The sequence below is a fragment of the Silene latifolia genome, chromosome Y (assembly GCF_048544455.1).
Source record: "Silene latifolia isolate original U9 population chromosome Y, ASM4854445v1, whole genome shotgun sequence".
Lineage (NCBI taxonomy): Eukaryota > Viridiplantae > Streptophyta > Magnoliopsida > Caryophyllales > Caryophyllaceae > Silene > Silene latifolia.
In genome coordinates this window covers 173,848,938-173,865,591 of record NC_133538.1, presented here as the reverse complement: position 1 = coordinate 173,865,591, position 16,654 = coordinate 173,848,938, and the positions used below count along the sequence as shown (strand labels likewise).

Here is a 16,654-nt window from a genome sequence, read left to right as displayed (position 1 = left end):
TACGGGTCTTAACCAAGTCTAAATGAAGCCACCTTTGTTTGAGTCGGTCTTAGCACTCGATGTAGGCTAGGATAAGGATATAGGTTCGGATGAATAGTATCAAGTCTCAGAATGAGCTTTATCTAATGGTTTAGGCAAGGATGCTGAGTCACATAGATGTGGGTTTGTGTTGGGAACAGAAAATATGAAAAACCCGCTGAAAAGAAAGAAGGCGTGGAAGAAAAAATAGTAAAAGCCCGCTGAAAAGAAAGAAGGCGGTGGCAAGAAATGATGAAACTCGCTGAAAAGAAAGGAGGCGAGGAGAAGAGTGACAGAATGTTCCCAACAAAAGTCATGTGTGATGTCTAAGTGTCCTCATAAAATCAGTCTGTGTTTAGTGTCTGGGCGAAGCCAACGTTGTTGCTCCATGATTTTAATCCACCTTGTCAATGCCAAGTGATCTTGATTCCCATGTGCCCTCGGGAGCACGCCCATGCCATACGATATCTCCGTCCCAAGTTCGACGACCTTGTGATTCCCATTTGCCATCTTTGGCGCCGGAACGGCCAATTTACATTTCTACCTCCAACAAGTCAATAATTGAATTAAAACCCGTGCACACTTAGGGTTTTATTTTCCTTTTTGTTTTACGGTAGCGGGCTACGCCCACGTTGTTTACGGGTCATACAGAGTGTCTGAGTCGTATTTCATGCTCACCCATCAAGGTTCGATTTCAAAAATTTCAAAATTTCAAAATTTCAAAAACTTTTTGCGAATTGTGGATAGATGATCCAAGTAGTAGAATCTTTTTTGGTCGATAGCCCAATTATTCAAAATTTTCAACATGTTCAAATTTCGGGTCGATGACCCAGTCTTTCAAACTCAAATTTCGGGTCGATGGCCCAACATTCCAAATGATGTCAAGTTCAAACTTCGGGTCGATGGCCTAGTTTTTCAAAATTTTCAAATTCAAATTTCGGGTCGATGACCCAGTATTTCAAACTCAAATTTCGGGTCGATGACCCAACATTCCAAATGATGTCAAATTCAAAATTCGGGTCGATGACCCAATTATTCAAAATTTTCAAATTCAATTTTTGGGTCGATGACCCAGTATTTCAAATGATCCAATTTCAAGATCGATGATCCAAATGTGCTTATGTGATGATTATTGCTAGTACGTTTTTGTGTTTCAAATATAGCAGGATATGCTTCAACTGGGGGCTCTAAAGTCTCCGACTTTAGAGCCATTGCAAACTGGGGGCTCTAAAGTCTTCGACTTTAGAGCCATTGCAAACTGGGGGCTCTGAAGCCGTTGGCTTCAGAGACCATTATCAAGATGTAAAGGATGATATCCACCAAGAATTCAATTCAATACAAGAGTATGAAATGGAAGAATTCCGTAGCTGAAAGCAAATGATGAAAGCGGCGGCAACCTCCTCGGAAAGTCCCGTCCCATTCGGACAAGCGCCAGCAGATGATAAATTTTGGGCAAATGTCAACAGATGATGAATTTTGGACAAATGCCAGCAGATGATAAACTTTGGGCATGTGTCAGCAGTTGCCGAACTACGACGCAGGTTTGATTCCGTCAGAAACGGATACGTAGGCGCCTAAGGATAAGGCTCAATCCACCATATATGCAATTTTATGGGTCGACGACCAATGACGATAATTTGACACAATGAAGTTGCAGAGTCAATCCCCAACAAAGTTTCGGTGTATGGTCTCTTCTTATGGTCAAGAGCTTATATACGCAAGTCTAATGGACTATAAACGACCCAAAGAATCCTCGGTCGAGAGGGACTGGGGTATACTTTGACTTTCGCCTTGTCCAAGCCTCAGTCAAAGTGGGGGCTCTGTAGATACCCGTATCCGTCGATATTGGAATTTATAGAGAACCCGACAAACACCCGATGATGATAGGACACATGTATTCTTTAGTTGTCATTGTCATTATTTGGAGCTCGTTTTACGATGTAGAATGGGCGTCGTCGATGAAGTATTTTATTATTTTAAATGATATTTAAATTAATGTTTTTTTAAAGTGAATTCATTTTATTAATTTAAATGATATTTAAATTAAAGCTTTTTTTGAATTTATTTTCTTAAATTTATTTTATTGAAAATAAAATAAATAATTGATTTGAAAAATCATTTTATGAGTATATTTGGTTTGAAAAATCATTTATTTTAATGTGTTAATTGATTTGAAAAATCGATTTGAAAATCGAAAAGAACTCGTTTTGAACATGTGTTTTTGAGCTCGATTTTAGCTCGGTTTTTGAGCCCGTTTTCTTTACGAGTTGGCACGAATATCGAGTACACTAACCAACCTAAGCCTCTACCCATCCAACCCAGTTCGAACCCCCATAACCACGACCCAAATTCCATCCCAAACACCCCCGAAACAGCCCGCATACAAACAGCCTACCCCCTGTTTTGCGTGATGAATCCCGAGCCCAAAACCCGCTCCAAATACCACCAAAACCCATGCCCATTAACCCTAACCCATACCCTAATATCCTACCCATATTACCTTACCTTAATCACCAAGAAAAACCCCCAAACGAACCCTAGAAAACCCCCCAAAAGCTGCTGGACAGCAGCTATGTTCAGCAGGCCCGACTGCCTCTCCCTCTCTTTTACCCTACTTTAACTCCTTATAAATACCACCCCTTCACCATACATTCATTCCTCTAAGTTCTCCATAAATCCTACCTTGACTCACAAGCTTTAAACCTCAGAAACAAACCCTAATTGCCTCTCAAAAACCCTCCACAAAATCGACATACAAACTGAAACTGTTTGTGTGTCCTCCTCGAAAAACAATTCGTTCCTCCCTCAAACCTCCATCAAAACTCGATTTTCTTGTTCCTAATTAACCACATAACATCTATATACACATTAGATAAAGATTTACGAGCCAAATTGCCCTTGAGAGTACACGAATTCCCTCGAAAAACAGAGTGTTATACACTCTGTTTTCGCGGTTTGTTCTGTCATCGATTCATTTGTTTGTGCTCGTTTTTCGTGCCCAATAACTCAAAACGAGCAGGGGTTGCTTTAAGATATCTGTTCTTCTCTCTTTCTAGTTTTCAAAACATCTTTTAAATCGAATTTTCATCGTGAAACGAGGGAGAAATCATTGTTTGAAAGTTGCTATCCAGATTTGCCAAAAACGCGTGTTTGCTTTGTTTCTTCGTCGACGACGGCCTCTCGAGATAAAATCTACCATCGATTACGACCCAAGACGGTGTCAACGATACATGTAGGTTGAGGGTGCATCAAATCCTCCTCTTTCTCCCTTTTTTATTTCGTTTTTATGTTTGTTCTTTTATAGTTTGTTTTGTTTGTTTATCGCTTTTTATTTATCGTTTAAATTAACTATGAAACTAGTTTAGTCCGAGTATGAGTTAAAGTATCACCATGAACACCCGCGTTGACTTGAGATGGGAAAAGAAACCGCTACATCAGTCGGTCGTACACCCCGTCTCATTTACATATCCTCGTGTTCAAGGTAGGGCATAAATAAAACAATTTTCTAACTTCGCTCTTCGCTTTTGACCCCTTGTTTGTCTCGGCCAATTCGACCCACCTTAGGACCCGTTGCATGTTAGTATGACCTCTGATTGTTAACATACGACTTATAGACGACATCCGATCATTTAAATAACCTAATTAGACATGTTAGGGTGCTTCGACATAAGCTTTAAAATCAACTAACGATTCAGAACTTAATTGAATACATCTTTCTCTTTCACTAATTTTTCGCTAGCATGGAAGTGCGTGCTTAACACCTTTCCATTTTCACTCGTTGACAAATTAGAATTGTTTTTAACCTAGTTCGTAATTACTTAATTTAATTTATAATTAATTAACCTTTAATTTGTTTTACTTGTTTCTAATATTGTAAATTTTGTTTTTATTATTTTTTTAGGTTCAAAATATGTAAATTTAATTTAGTGAATTTTTCCGTAATTTATTTTGCTGATTTAGAAATTAAAATGCAATTAACTTTGTTTTCTACAAAAAACCGTGCACTGCACGGGTCTGTTCTGACTTCTGATCCGTGCACTGCACGGGTCTGCCAGTTTTGATTTCTTTTCTTCTTTTGTTTCTTTAATTGTTTACTAATCCTATTTTAATAAATATGGATTGGTGAATAATTTTAATGAGTTGGGTTCAATTTAATCAATAAGTTGTACCTAATTTATTTCAAACCTTTGTATTTGTTTAATTTAATTTAATTAGTTTAATTCTAGTCTAATTTGTTTACTAATTAATAAATCGACTAACATCATTAATTAATCTAACTTAGTTTTAGCCTTTTTTGTTTTCATTTATTTTATTTGTTAAGTCATAATAGTTTGAGTTGTTTTTTGTTAGTTTGTATTGTAATTTTGTATCATGTACATAGGTTTTATTTTAATTGAGTCAAAATAATTTCGATAGTTGTTGTAATTAAATCGAGTTGTAATTTATTTCTCGTTGTGTCGGCATGAAATGCCTGGGTTGTAATAGGATAGATCCCAATGGCTCCCCCATTCCTCCTAAGCCGTGTTTGCGCATCTTTTATTTCAAATCAACCAACATGCTAAAACAACTTTGACAAAGTTAGTATTCATGCATTAAACGACATAGAAATTATTGTCACATGTTAGGGTTTAAAACGATGTTTGCATATCATATATCGTAGTAGCTATGACCTTGTTTGAAATCAGACACTTGACTTAGTAGAGGCCGTTTATTGTGGGCGGGGTTAGGTGTCCTTATGGGCTTCCTAACACGTACCCTCACCCCTTACTCAAGATCTATGGTTTGTGGATCCGTCTAAATACCATTGGATTACGAGAGTCATTCTAATCGAGTGATATAGGGTACAAGTCTTTATCTTTAATCACTCGTAGTCGATTGGCTTTATGCTTTTCGATGAAAGGTGTAAAGTTGACTTGAACGGTTCCAAGTTCCCAAAAAACTTGGTGGCGACTCTAATTTGTCTTAATTCGATTCGAAAGAACCTCGAGTCGATTATGCCTAGTGTGGATCCCGCGGACGCAGTTCCCGAGGGCCTTGTCCACAAAACTAAAATTTTTATTTTTCCAGATTTTAAAATATGGTCTTTGTTTACATTTTTAAAAAAAATTGCACTTTTCTTTAAACAAAATATAATCTAATTGAGTTTTTGTGGTGTGAGAAAATGAATTTCTCATGAGATTTTGAATAAGTGGCTTAATTTCACCTTTTGCATAACTTATGGGCCCTAATTGCTACAATCTAAACTTAAGGAGTTTGATCTCACGATTAGGCAAAGTAATGGGGCTAAATTACCACTTTCGCGATTAATATGAGTACTGCTTATTGTTTTGTGGTACATACAATTAGTTAGTGCCATACATAGAGAGACACAAAGTTAATTTTGATTTCTAATTTAGATCAACTTGCAGTGCGAATAATTGATAAATTATTCTTTTGATGGGTTTGTTGGCCATTGGCCTTTGTTTTAAGATTTTGCTTAACGTCTTTAATGAACACCTTTCTTACGATCGTACAACTTTTTTTCCATATAGAAATTAATTTGAAGTGATCGCAAATTACGTATAGGAAGTATTCACAATGAGAGCTAATAGAGTGCATGGTCGTGGTCCTCGTGGATGGTTTTATTTCTTTTTATTTACTCGGTATAAAAAGAAAAAACCTTATCAATCATGGTGTGCTCATCGGTTTGATGCTAATATGTATCGCTTTCTGAATAATACCTGACATAAAAGGACATGAATGTATTAGAATAAAATACAAATAACGATAAACAAAAATCGACTAATTGCACGTACTACATCAAAAATCACGTAATTAGATAAGCAAAAATAAATCAGTTGCTCATAATACATGAAAAGTCACGTAATTACAACAATCTACTAAACTGTCAATAATAATATTGAAAATAATTTTGATAAACGTGATTTAGACATTTATTAGCATGACAAATATGGGAAGGGTATTTGTATTATATAGGACAATGCTATAAGAATCCTACATTGATCTGATGTTTCCCAAACTATATCTTAGATAGATCTAATGTTTCCCAAACTATATCCTATATATAATATATATAATAGCAGTAGCTTGTTTATCTTCAGTTTAACTAATCATTATTATCTACAGTTTTTTTAAGTTTTAAAAATTAAAAGTCTTTTATAAAAGTTGGACTCTCTATAATCGCTTGAAAAAAGTTTCCTTTATTAATATAGATAGATAGATACTAGACTAGACTAGACTAGACTAGATTCTTCCCCTTTTCTTTTTGCACAAGGAATAAGAAAACAATTTTGGACCATACAAAACACACTACCCCACATGTAATTTAATTTGGATCACACAAATCAACCCAAAAAAGGAAATAGAGAAGAAAACCCGAATAAGGAAATAGGGAAGAAAATAGTGAATAAGAGGGAGTATTACAATTTGGTATGAAATCGACCCGTCTCTTCGTTGTGACAATAGTGCATGTCACCAGGGAGACTAATTGATAAATTTATAAGCAATTGTAAATTTGTAAGCATCAAAGGATGTTTGATGAGCGGTGATGATGAATGTATTATCAGAGAACAAAGTGGTTGGTAAAAACAGAATAGTGGCTAGAATAAATAAAGGCAATAAAAATCATCAAGCATCTTGCACCTCAGGCCAACGATAAGAAATCCTCACGTCATCCCCAATACAATTCCTCAAACACCCACACATTATCATTATTAGTCCCTCACACTCACCACCACTCTCATTGTTATTGTTATTGTCCAACCAATACGAAATGGCATCCTCAACAATAACACAATCATCCTCATTCTCCCTCCTTCAATCAACACCCTCAACCTCATCCGCGGTCCGCAGCAGCAGCTCAGTCCGACTATCATCCACCCTCCGACCCGCGGTACGCCGTCTTGGGTTCGCCGCCGCAGCAGACCCCACATTCACACAGCATGTCCTCCTTTCAAAGATCCCATCTCTACATAAGAGTAAGACGGGGAGTGTAAGAGGGATTGTTTCTATGGCGAAAAAGAGTGTGGGTGACCTTACCTCGGAAGACTTGAAGGGTAAAAAGGTTTTTGTTAGAGCTGATTTGAATGTCCCTCTTGATGACTCTCAGAATATCACTGATGATACTAGGATTCGTGCTGCTGTTCCTACTATTAAGTATTTGATCAATAATGGTGCTAAAGTCATTCTCTCCAGCCATTTGGTATCCACTCTCTCAAACTCTTTCTTTTAAGCTGCTTACATCCGACCCCCCTTTCCTCCCAATTTTCCAATAGCTGTGTTTTTCCGTGTTGATCAACCAACAATATGCAATCTATTTAACATTAGACTAAGTCTCTCTTAAGCCAGGCCATTTTCGTCTGAAACAATAACACGGGGTTTTGAGTCGCTTTACAGCCAAACATGGCCACTTTTGAGAAGAAAAAAGCCACCATAAGCTATAAACACTAGCTGGACCATTATGGTCACATTTGACAAGAAAATGGTCTCAAAACCCCACCCCGTCTTATTTTTTTTGACGAAAATGGTCCGTTGAAATAACATTATTACTTGATTCTGCTCATGCTATTACTCCATTTTTTGTGTGTTTAATGTCATTTTGTCCTACATTTTCTTCTATAGACTGCAATCTGTATGTTATGCTATAGGGAAAATATACTATAATGCAGTGATTACCTTTAAATAGCTTCTTTAAGGTATTTAAGCGAGGTATTCGATAAGTTGAGCATTTGATCTCATATGCTACATTGCTCTTTTGTGACTTGGTTCATTGTGAGGCATTAAATATATGATTTTTATTTTTATCTTCTTTATTTAGGGGCGGCCTAAAGGTGTCACTCCAAAATACAGCTTGGGGCCTCTGGTTCCTAGGCTTTCTGAACTCCTCGGCATCCAGGTACATCTTTTGCTTTAACTTCACATTCATATTTGTTACTGATTTTTTTTGTTTTGGAGTTCGGATATAGAAATCAATTCATTACATGTCCATTTTGAGTAAGAAATATAGAGTATCCCACAAAAACACTCCCCCAATATTCTATCACATAATTTTGATCCAAAAGTAATTGTAATGAATTCTAGTGAATGGAGGGTCTTTTATGCTTCTGATGGTAAGATATGAAGAGCTGCGTTTGCAAGACCATTTTTTTTTTAAAAATCATTTCCATGTTTTGGTCATTCTCTTCCATTGTAGGATATATTTTCTAATAGTGCCTACAATTTCTAAGGTTGTCAAGGCTGATGATTGCATTGGTCCCGAGGTTGAGAAATTGGTTGCTAAACTTCCTGAAGGGGGTGTTTTGCTCCTGGAGAATGTCAGATTCTACAAGGAAGAAGAAAAGAATGAACCCGAGTTTGCAAAGAAGCTTGCCTCCTTGGCCGATCTATTTGTGAATGATGCCTTTGGTACTGCTCACAGAGCACATGCATCAACTGAAGGAGTTACCAAGTTTTTGAGGCCATCAGTTGCTGGGTTCCTTTTGCAGAAGGTAGGCAGTATTTCTTTTCCTGTTCTGCACAGTTGCTGCATTCAGAAAATTGTTTTCGGAAGAAAACCTTTGATATTCCTCTGTCATACTTGACTGTGGTTGAATTGTGCATGTGAACAAGTTAGTATATAATCAAGAGATACACACTAGATTCTTATGGTGAGAAGTGAGCCACATTGGCAGTTTTGCTGCAGACGGTTTAAAGGTCATAAATACCACCCGCTCCTCTATGACCTTGCCAATTGTATTAGCGGGTGTGTGGTATCTTTCACACAAGTTCATCTTCTCTTTTTCATATGATTCTTAGCAACTTTGTGAGTTCTAACTTTTCGCTTGATAAGTCTTCAAAAAAAAATTCTGGTTTCCATTTTTATTATATATTATTCCGCATATATGTCTTCAGATTGAGATTTGAAGAAATAATATCCTTGCTTGTGCCCATCTTTTGTTAATATTGAGTATCATGTATTATACTTGATCAATTTTACTCCTGGATGTACAACATCGTCAACACATGCCAAACAGTTACCATATTTTCTGTGGCTCATAACATTAAATGATGATTTTTAAGTTGGTCTTCCTGTATTATTTCTGTATTTCATGATCATTTAATCAAAACCGTTGCTTTGAGCAGGAACTGGATTACCTTGTAGGAGCAGTCTCAACTCCTAAGAGACCATTTGCAGCTATTGTTGGTGGTTCAAAGGTGTCCTCTAAAATTGGTGTTATCGAGTCACTCCTAGAGAAATGTGATATTCTACTTCTTGGAGGAGGAATGATCTTCACATTCTACAAAGCTCAAGGTCTTTCAGTTGGATCATCCCTTGTGGAAGAGGACAAACTGGATCTTGCAACAACTCTCCTTGCCAAGGCCAAGGCAAAAGGGGTCTCTCTTTTGTTACCTTCTGATGTAGTTATTGCTGACAAGTTTGCTCCTGATGCAAACAGCAAGGTAAACTTGGTTGGCTTTCTGCCGTCTTTGTTATCATTTTTTTTTTTTGTTTTTGAAATCCTAATCTTGAAAAGTATAGTAGTACTTAACAAAATGTGTTTGGGCTAGAAATTATTTAGAAAAAATGGGTGCACTGAGGATTCGGTTGATTCTTTTAAAACAACTTTGCTGAGTCGCACAACTATCAAAAAGTATTCTTTGCGAATGATTAAGCGAACCAACTGTTTACAAAATCCTCAAATTCAATAAACAACATATTATATGTGAAAATCCACTCAGTGATTGAAGTTCATGTTTGCTCAGTTAGTCAGCGTTTCATGATCGTCTTTGCTTAGCGATTCAGTGAAGAACCAAAGATGCTCCAATCGAGAACCAAAAAAAAATGTACATGAAATCATCTTTTAATAATAGTTTTAACCCAAACCGACTTGATAATTATTTCAATTTTGAGCATAGAAAAATAACATTCTATTTTTGTTGTTTGAAATGATGGAAGAAGGATTTTAGTTACATTTATTGTATGGCATATTGCAGATAGTTCCTTCATCCGAAATCCCAGATGGCTGGATGGGATTAGATATTGGACCTGATTCTATTAAGAATTTCAGCGATGCTTTGGACACTGCTCAGACTGTTATCTGGAATGGTCCCATGGGAGTATTTGAATTTGAGAAGTTTGCTGCTGGAACAGAGGTGTGCGAAAGTTCTTCACATTATATGCACTTTGGTTATATAATGCCTGTCCTTATACTGTGAAGTAGCACTCGCTCGATGCAATGTTCTGACGTAATTTTTATAAAAGGCTATCTAGAAATAGTGTTTTTGCATTTTTAACACATTATCAATACAATTGTTAGCATTTTATTTACTTTTAAAAAAGTTAACTAATTGTATCTTGTGAGATATTAGTGGTCAAAGAGAGACAATATAAATGGGACGAAAGACTTAAGGATTACGAAGCTAAAAATCACTTGAAAAATATAGCTTACTAAATGTAGTTGCTAGGGTTCGTCCGTCATCAATAAAAATAAAACCATTTATCTTGTTATGCCTTTGCCTTGTGCAGGCCATTGCTAAGAAGCTTGAAGAGCTTAGCAAGAAAGGAGTGACCACAATTATCGGGGGTGGTGACTCAGTGGCAGCAGTAGAGAAAGTAGGAGTGGCGGAGGCAATGAGCCACATATCAACTGGAGGTGGTGCTAGTTTGGAGTTGCTAGAAGGCAAAGAGCTTCCTGGAGTTCTAGCTCTTGACGAGGCCGAACCAGTTCCCATCTAGGCCGAGGTCCTTACCATTCAAATTATTTTTTTCCTCTTCTTCCTCCCGAGTTCGGTCTCTTAACTTGAGTTGTTTAGGAGAAACAGCCTGCTGTCTCCAACACCAAATTTGTAGATGTTCACCAAATTTTTAAATAAATTTGTGTTAATTTCTGCCGATAACTTTAATTTATCTCTTTATTTTCTTGAACAAGAGCTTTTTTTTTTTTTTTTTTTTTTTTTTTTTTTTTTTTTTTTGACAGCTGTAAAGATAGGGTTTTACAATCGCATGGCTTGCTTAGCCAACCTATGCGCTATATTATTAAGACGTCTCGGAATAAAATTAAGACTCAAGCAATGAAAGAAACTAAGTCGATCACGAAAATCCTCTAGAATCCCAGCAATCATATGATCCTCCTTGTCAATCCCCGCAATCTGATTGATAAGCTGCAAACAGTCAGACGATAAGTCAATGTGAAGTATCCTCTTCTCCTGAGCCCATACCAAAATATCTCTGACTCCGAGTGCTTCTGCTTGCAAAGCCGATTCAGCGCTGGTGCGCATCTGCCTCCTCTCGAGTTCCTTTCCCATATGGTCGAAGGCAATCCAACCTACCGCCGCTACAAAATCCCGTACCCAGCTAGCATCCACTTTGACCCTTACCACCTCGCATCTCTGACTCCGAGTGCTTCTGCTTGCAAAGCCGATTCAGCGCTGGTGCGCATCTGCCTCCTCTCGAGTTCCTTTCCCGTATGGTCGAAGGCAATCCAACCTACCGCCGCTACAAAATCCCGTACCCAGCTAGCATCCACTTTGACCCTTACCACCTCGCAATTGCTGTGATTTCCAATAAGGTGAACGGGATGTCCATTGCGAATGGCCTCCCTGTCTTCATGTGTCGAACCTTCTTCGGGGTTTTGTATCAATGACAGGGGTTGCTTTGTAGGTGAGGAGTTACACAACATTTGTACTTTATCCCGAATTGAATTATAGAAACACCCCGTTATCGTAAACAGGTTTAAATCCAAATCCTGGAAAATGACATTGTTCCTTAACGACCACAAACCCCACAGGACGGCCACAAAGGTAATCAATTTGCCTTCTCCCCCTTCAGTAGTGGACAAGTACCTTATCCAGTCATATATCCAGTCCGAGAGCGAAATACCTGCAGCACTCTCCACCCGGATGCCTAAAATTGATCCCGCCCAGAGTCTTCGAGCGAGGCTACGGTCTCGAAAGAGATGTTCCAAAGTTTCAATGCATTTTTGATCGCAGTATATAATAATATATGGAGTATAAAACAAATGGGGTAATACTCTAAACCGAAGACGTTATTCGTGTGGCGTACCCCTTTGAAGAGGTCCATTGATAGGCTTAAAATCTGACTAGTGTTTAAATGTATTGAAAGTGCTACTCATATCAACAAAGTGTACTTTCTTTTCTGGTTATCCATGCAAAAGAACTCCACAGTTAAGCGTGCTAGATTGGAGATAGTCTCAGGATGGCACCTCCTGGGAAGGTTTCCGGGATGCGCATGAGTGAGGACAAAATGTGCTGAAAAGGACCCATGTTGATCTGTGGGTCATGTACACAGCCCTACAAGTTACCGTGAGTGATCGCTACCGATCCTAGGTTTGGGTAAGGGTGTTACAAATGGTGACTCGATAGTCTCCAACCGTGTAACATGTTTTCTGTTTTCAATATCTTCTTTCTAAGTGAAGGTTATGTAAATCCAAATTTTTTTCTTCGTAACTTCCTAAATAACAACTGTCTTAATTGTCTTTGCAAAAATCTTACACCAACTGACAAGAGTACAATACAACTGAGCCACTAAACAGCACAAATATTCAAATGAATTATATCGAAGACTAATTATGGTGATTCTAGACTCGACCTCTGACCTGTCATGCGTCCAACTCCCAGCACAACAAGCACTACAGTTACTAACTGGACTTGCTTAAATAACTGCTCCCCATTCAATCAGAAATTATTGAATGGATTAACAGAGGCCACTCCGAAAATAGGTGACAATTTACACATGACATAAAACAGTCAACCACATGCTAAATAGAAAGCTTAAGAAATAACAGAACATAGTAATATAAATATTCCATTCATAAGACACAATACCACGGAACACATACGACCATAAGCTTCCGAGGCTCACGACCCCCACACTATTCCACGGCCAATTACACGACTGCAATTTCCGTCTCAGTTCACAACTCAGCATCACTTGTCCTCAGGTCCACGGCCCACTCCATACACCGTCGTTGTAACATCCAAGAGATTTAGAGGAAATTTGTCCCACATCAGAAAAATATGGAGCTTGTGATCTGTTTATAAAGGATTCCATCCACCACTTAGTAACAAGGCCCTTGTGCTTTTGAGCTTAAGTGAGAACAAGTAATGGGCCTAAAGGTACACATCCCATCTTATTGGGGTTGTGTTACGACCGTGGTGGGTCGGATTGTTATAAATGGCATCAGAGCAACCCTGCGACTGTGTGGTGAGCCTGTTGTCAGGAGTACCCGGGTCACCCACCTAGCGGGGGAGGATTCTGGGCTTGGCTGCGGTCAGCTTTGAGGCACAACGAGGACGTTGGACGTTGTGTTCTTTAAGTGGGGGAGTTTGTAACACCCCAAATGATTTAGAGGAAACCACCCACCACTTAGTACGAGGCCTTGTGCTTTTGAGCTTAAGTGAGGACAAATAATGGACAAATAACAGTTTTTGTCTTCAATCAAATGTGTTTGTGTTCCTAGATAAACATCTAGTTAACTAGTCTATAGTGTTTGAGTCAAGTATTATCGCATAAGGTCCCAAACCATCTTATTTCTAGTCTACATTTTTGAGGGTTTTACTCCTCAAAAAGTCATTTATCGTTATGTCAGCAAAACCTAATTCAAGTATAAACCCAGTTTCGACATTATAGCAAAACTTGGTATTTTTTCAAGTAATTATCCTACTTTGACCTGCTGCCTATACGCATTGTGGGCGAACCTGCCACCAATTCAATGAGCTAGCTGCTGCACCCTTTTCCCTTAATTATTAGCTTATATGAAGCTGCCCTTGTGAGGCCATGTCCGATCGCCCCATTGTCATTAATATGCATTACAGGTTTTTCAAGACACCACGCCATATTCACAAGAAGAATTAGATGAGGTTCGGGACTTGTGGGCGAACTATTTTCTCAATATCTAGCCGTAGATAGCTAGCTAGCGTAGTAATGTATTAGGTAGTTGCATTTTGAAAAACTGATTACATGATCTGCAAGACCATATGTTATGTTGGCTGGGATTTGTTATGCCCTTTGTTGTTGTTCGTTAGTTGTTGAATTCGGATGACGGAGACGGTTGCGTTGTATGTTGATTGGGATCGGTTTTTATTAATTGAAATCGATCATTTTGGTTGAATGGCAGTTGGCATGTTTTGTATTAATGTTTTGGCATTCAAATTGGTGTAATGCAATATGAATTGGCCTGCTCTTTTCAAATTTAAAAAAAAAAACAATATAAAGGACAGCGGATTTATAAAAGTTCGATGTAATTCTAGCTTCAAAGGACATGGGCTTTCTATAAAAATCTGATGTACATTACACATATGGACATCGGATTAATGTTAAGCTTCAAAGGACATGGGCTTTCTATAAAAATCTGATGTACATTACACATATGGACATCGGATTAATGTTAAAATCTGATGTTCATTACTCATATGGACATCGGATATATTTAAAAATCCGATGTGCATATATTAATGGACATTGGTTTAAAGTCCCATGTCCATTACACCCCATATGGACGGGACTGAACTCTACATCGGCCTATAATCCGATGTCCATGTGTCTAGAAGTCCGATGTCCTTCATGATTTCTGTAGTAGTGGGGGTTGTGTTACGATGGTGGCGGGTCGGGTTGTTATAGTCGTGCCTGGCCTACTTTAACATACTACGTATACAAATAAATATCGTCGCATAAACTAACTATAACGATTACAATCCCCTGCGAGCCACCCCACCGCGTCTCCTATACTCTGCCAGATCCACGGCCACCTCGGCCAAGCTCCCCCATCAGTCGCACTCAGCCCCTAAGGTGGTCTCGGTCACGGTTAGTCCACACGCAAGCCACGCCACGCGTCCTTATCACCCAACATCCACAATCCGTTATCAAGATGTCAGCATAAAACCGTCTCATAATTACAAGGTAATTTTCCAAGTTCCCATCTTTAGGGTTTAGTCAACTTAGCTCAAACGTAAACTTTATACCTATCTAAGCCATAACGTGAACTAATATAGCATAAGAATTATACCTACAAATTAGCAAGAAGGAATTAGAAAGAAAATCCGTCTCAACACCGCCTCACTCGTGCGCCTACATCAGATGTACTACCTCACACTTAATGACTTTTTGAGTTTTTGTGTATTTTTTTTAGTTCTATAGAGTATATAAATTACATTTTAGTTTTATGACGTCAAAAATCAATTTTTTCTGAGCTTATATGTAATTTGTTTGAGTTATAATGTAACTTTTTGAAATTAATGTTTAAGTAAATAAACTCAAAAACTTTATAATAAAAGTCAAAATTTTTAAATTAAAACTCAAAAACTTTATCTTAATGCTCAAAAACAATACTATCTGATGTACTACATCAGATGTATAATCCACTTACTGCCTCTGTATGTCTCGACTCTCTCCTCTCTAAATTTTGTGTTAGGTTTTGTGTGTGTGTGTGTTATGAAATGAATAAAGGACTATAAGATGGAGAAAATAAGGTATATATATGTATGGGTAACCGGGTCTTCGGCCTACTCAACCCATTCGGCCTCTTCGACCTTTTCGCGGCCCAACACTTCTTTCCCATCAACTTAATTAATTTCCTGATTAATAAATATTATGTGTAAGATATAAATATATGTAACTTATAAAATGCAAGATATTAAAATATAAGATATTAATTACGGAGAGTCAAATATAATATATATCACCGAGTTAATTACCCATGTATCGGCTTATGCAAAGTATATGAAGGATATCCTCACAAAGAAGAAGTCCATTGGCCAAATGAAAACAATTGCTTTTGCCGATACTTCTAGTGCTATCCTACAAGGTACTTCACAACCAAAGCTACAAGATCCTAGGAGTTTCTTTATCCCTTGCACAATTGACGATACAAGATTTGAGAAGGCACTATGTGACCTTGGAACAAGTGTAAGCGTGTTGCCTTACTCAGTTTGTGAAAAGCTAGGGATGAGAGAGTTAAAGTGCACAAGTATGACGCATCAAATGGCGGATCACTCTACAAAGAAACCCCTAGGAGTCTTGGAGGATGTACCGGTTAGAGTGGGGAAGTTCTTCATCCCCGTTGACTTTGTTATCGTAGACATGACAGAAGATGCTCATATCCCGATCATTCTGGGAAGACCATTCTTGCACACCGCCGGAGCGGTAATAGATGTGAAAAATGGAATGGTCACCTTGAAGGTAGGCGATGAGAGGATAACCTTCAATCTTATCAAAGTGATGAAAGCTCCCAACCTCAAGGAACCATGCTTCATAGTAGACCATACCCCTAATGACATAGATGATAAAGTTGATATGAGACTCCTCCTTGTCCCCATCCAAAAGATGAGTCTCCTATTGAGAAAGGCAAGGTAGAGACTCCAACTTGGACGCAAGAGGTTGATGAAACAGAAATTCCTATCTATGGAGAGCTAAGAATTTTTGAGAAACTCAAGAACAAGAGTGCAACCTTGGATGCTCCGGGTTGTAAGGAAAAGGAAATGGACCTTGAAGGCCAAAATGATTCTATGAAAGAAGTGGTTGCTATTGCTAGAAAATGAATTTAAGATGTGAATGGCAAAACCAAAGACATCAATGGTCTTTAGCATGATGCGTTTGAAGGGATATTCAATCCCTATGTTAGAAATGCAATGTCCTTCGATT

The 16,654-nt window shown here is 38.1% G+C and overlaps 2 protein-coding genes across 2 annotated transcripts; both read left to right on the top strand.

The window, feature by feature from the left end:
* Positions 1 to 6,557: 6,557 nt before the first annotated feature.
* On the top strand, positions 6,558 to 10,903 carry LOC141633232 (phosphoglycerate kinase, chloroplastic). Its single transcript, XM_074445678.1, has 6 exons — positions 6,558 to 7,219; positions 7,835 to 7,912; positions 8,244 to 8,504; positions 9,139 to 9,456; positions 9,991 to 10,149; positions 10,523 to 10,903. The coding sequence occupies exons 1-6, from the start codon at positions 6,791 to 6,793 to the stop codon at positions 10,730 to 10,732; spliced, it is 1,455 nt and encodes a 484-aa protein (XP_074301779.1). The 5' UTR covers positions 6,558 to 6,790; the 3' UTR covers positions 10,733 to 10,903.
* Positions 10,904 to 15,733: 4,830 nt separating this feature from the next.
* On the top strand, positions 15,734 to 16,366 carry LOC141629456 (uncharacterized). Its single transcript, XM_074442456.1, has one exon. The coding sequence runs from the start codon at positions 15,734 to 15,736 to the stop codon at positions 16,364 to 16,366; it is 633 nt and encodes a 210-aa protein (XP_074298557.1).
* The last annotated feature ends 288 nt before the right edge of the window (positions 16,367 to 16,654 follow it).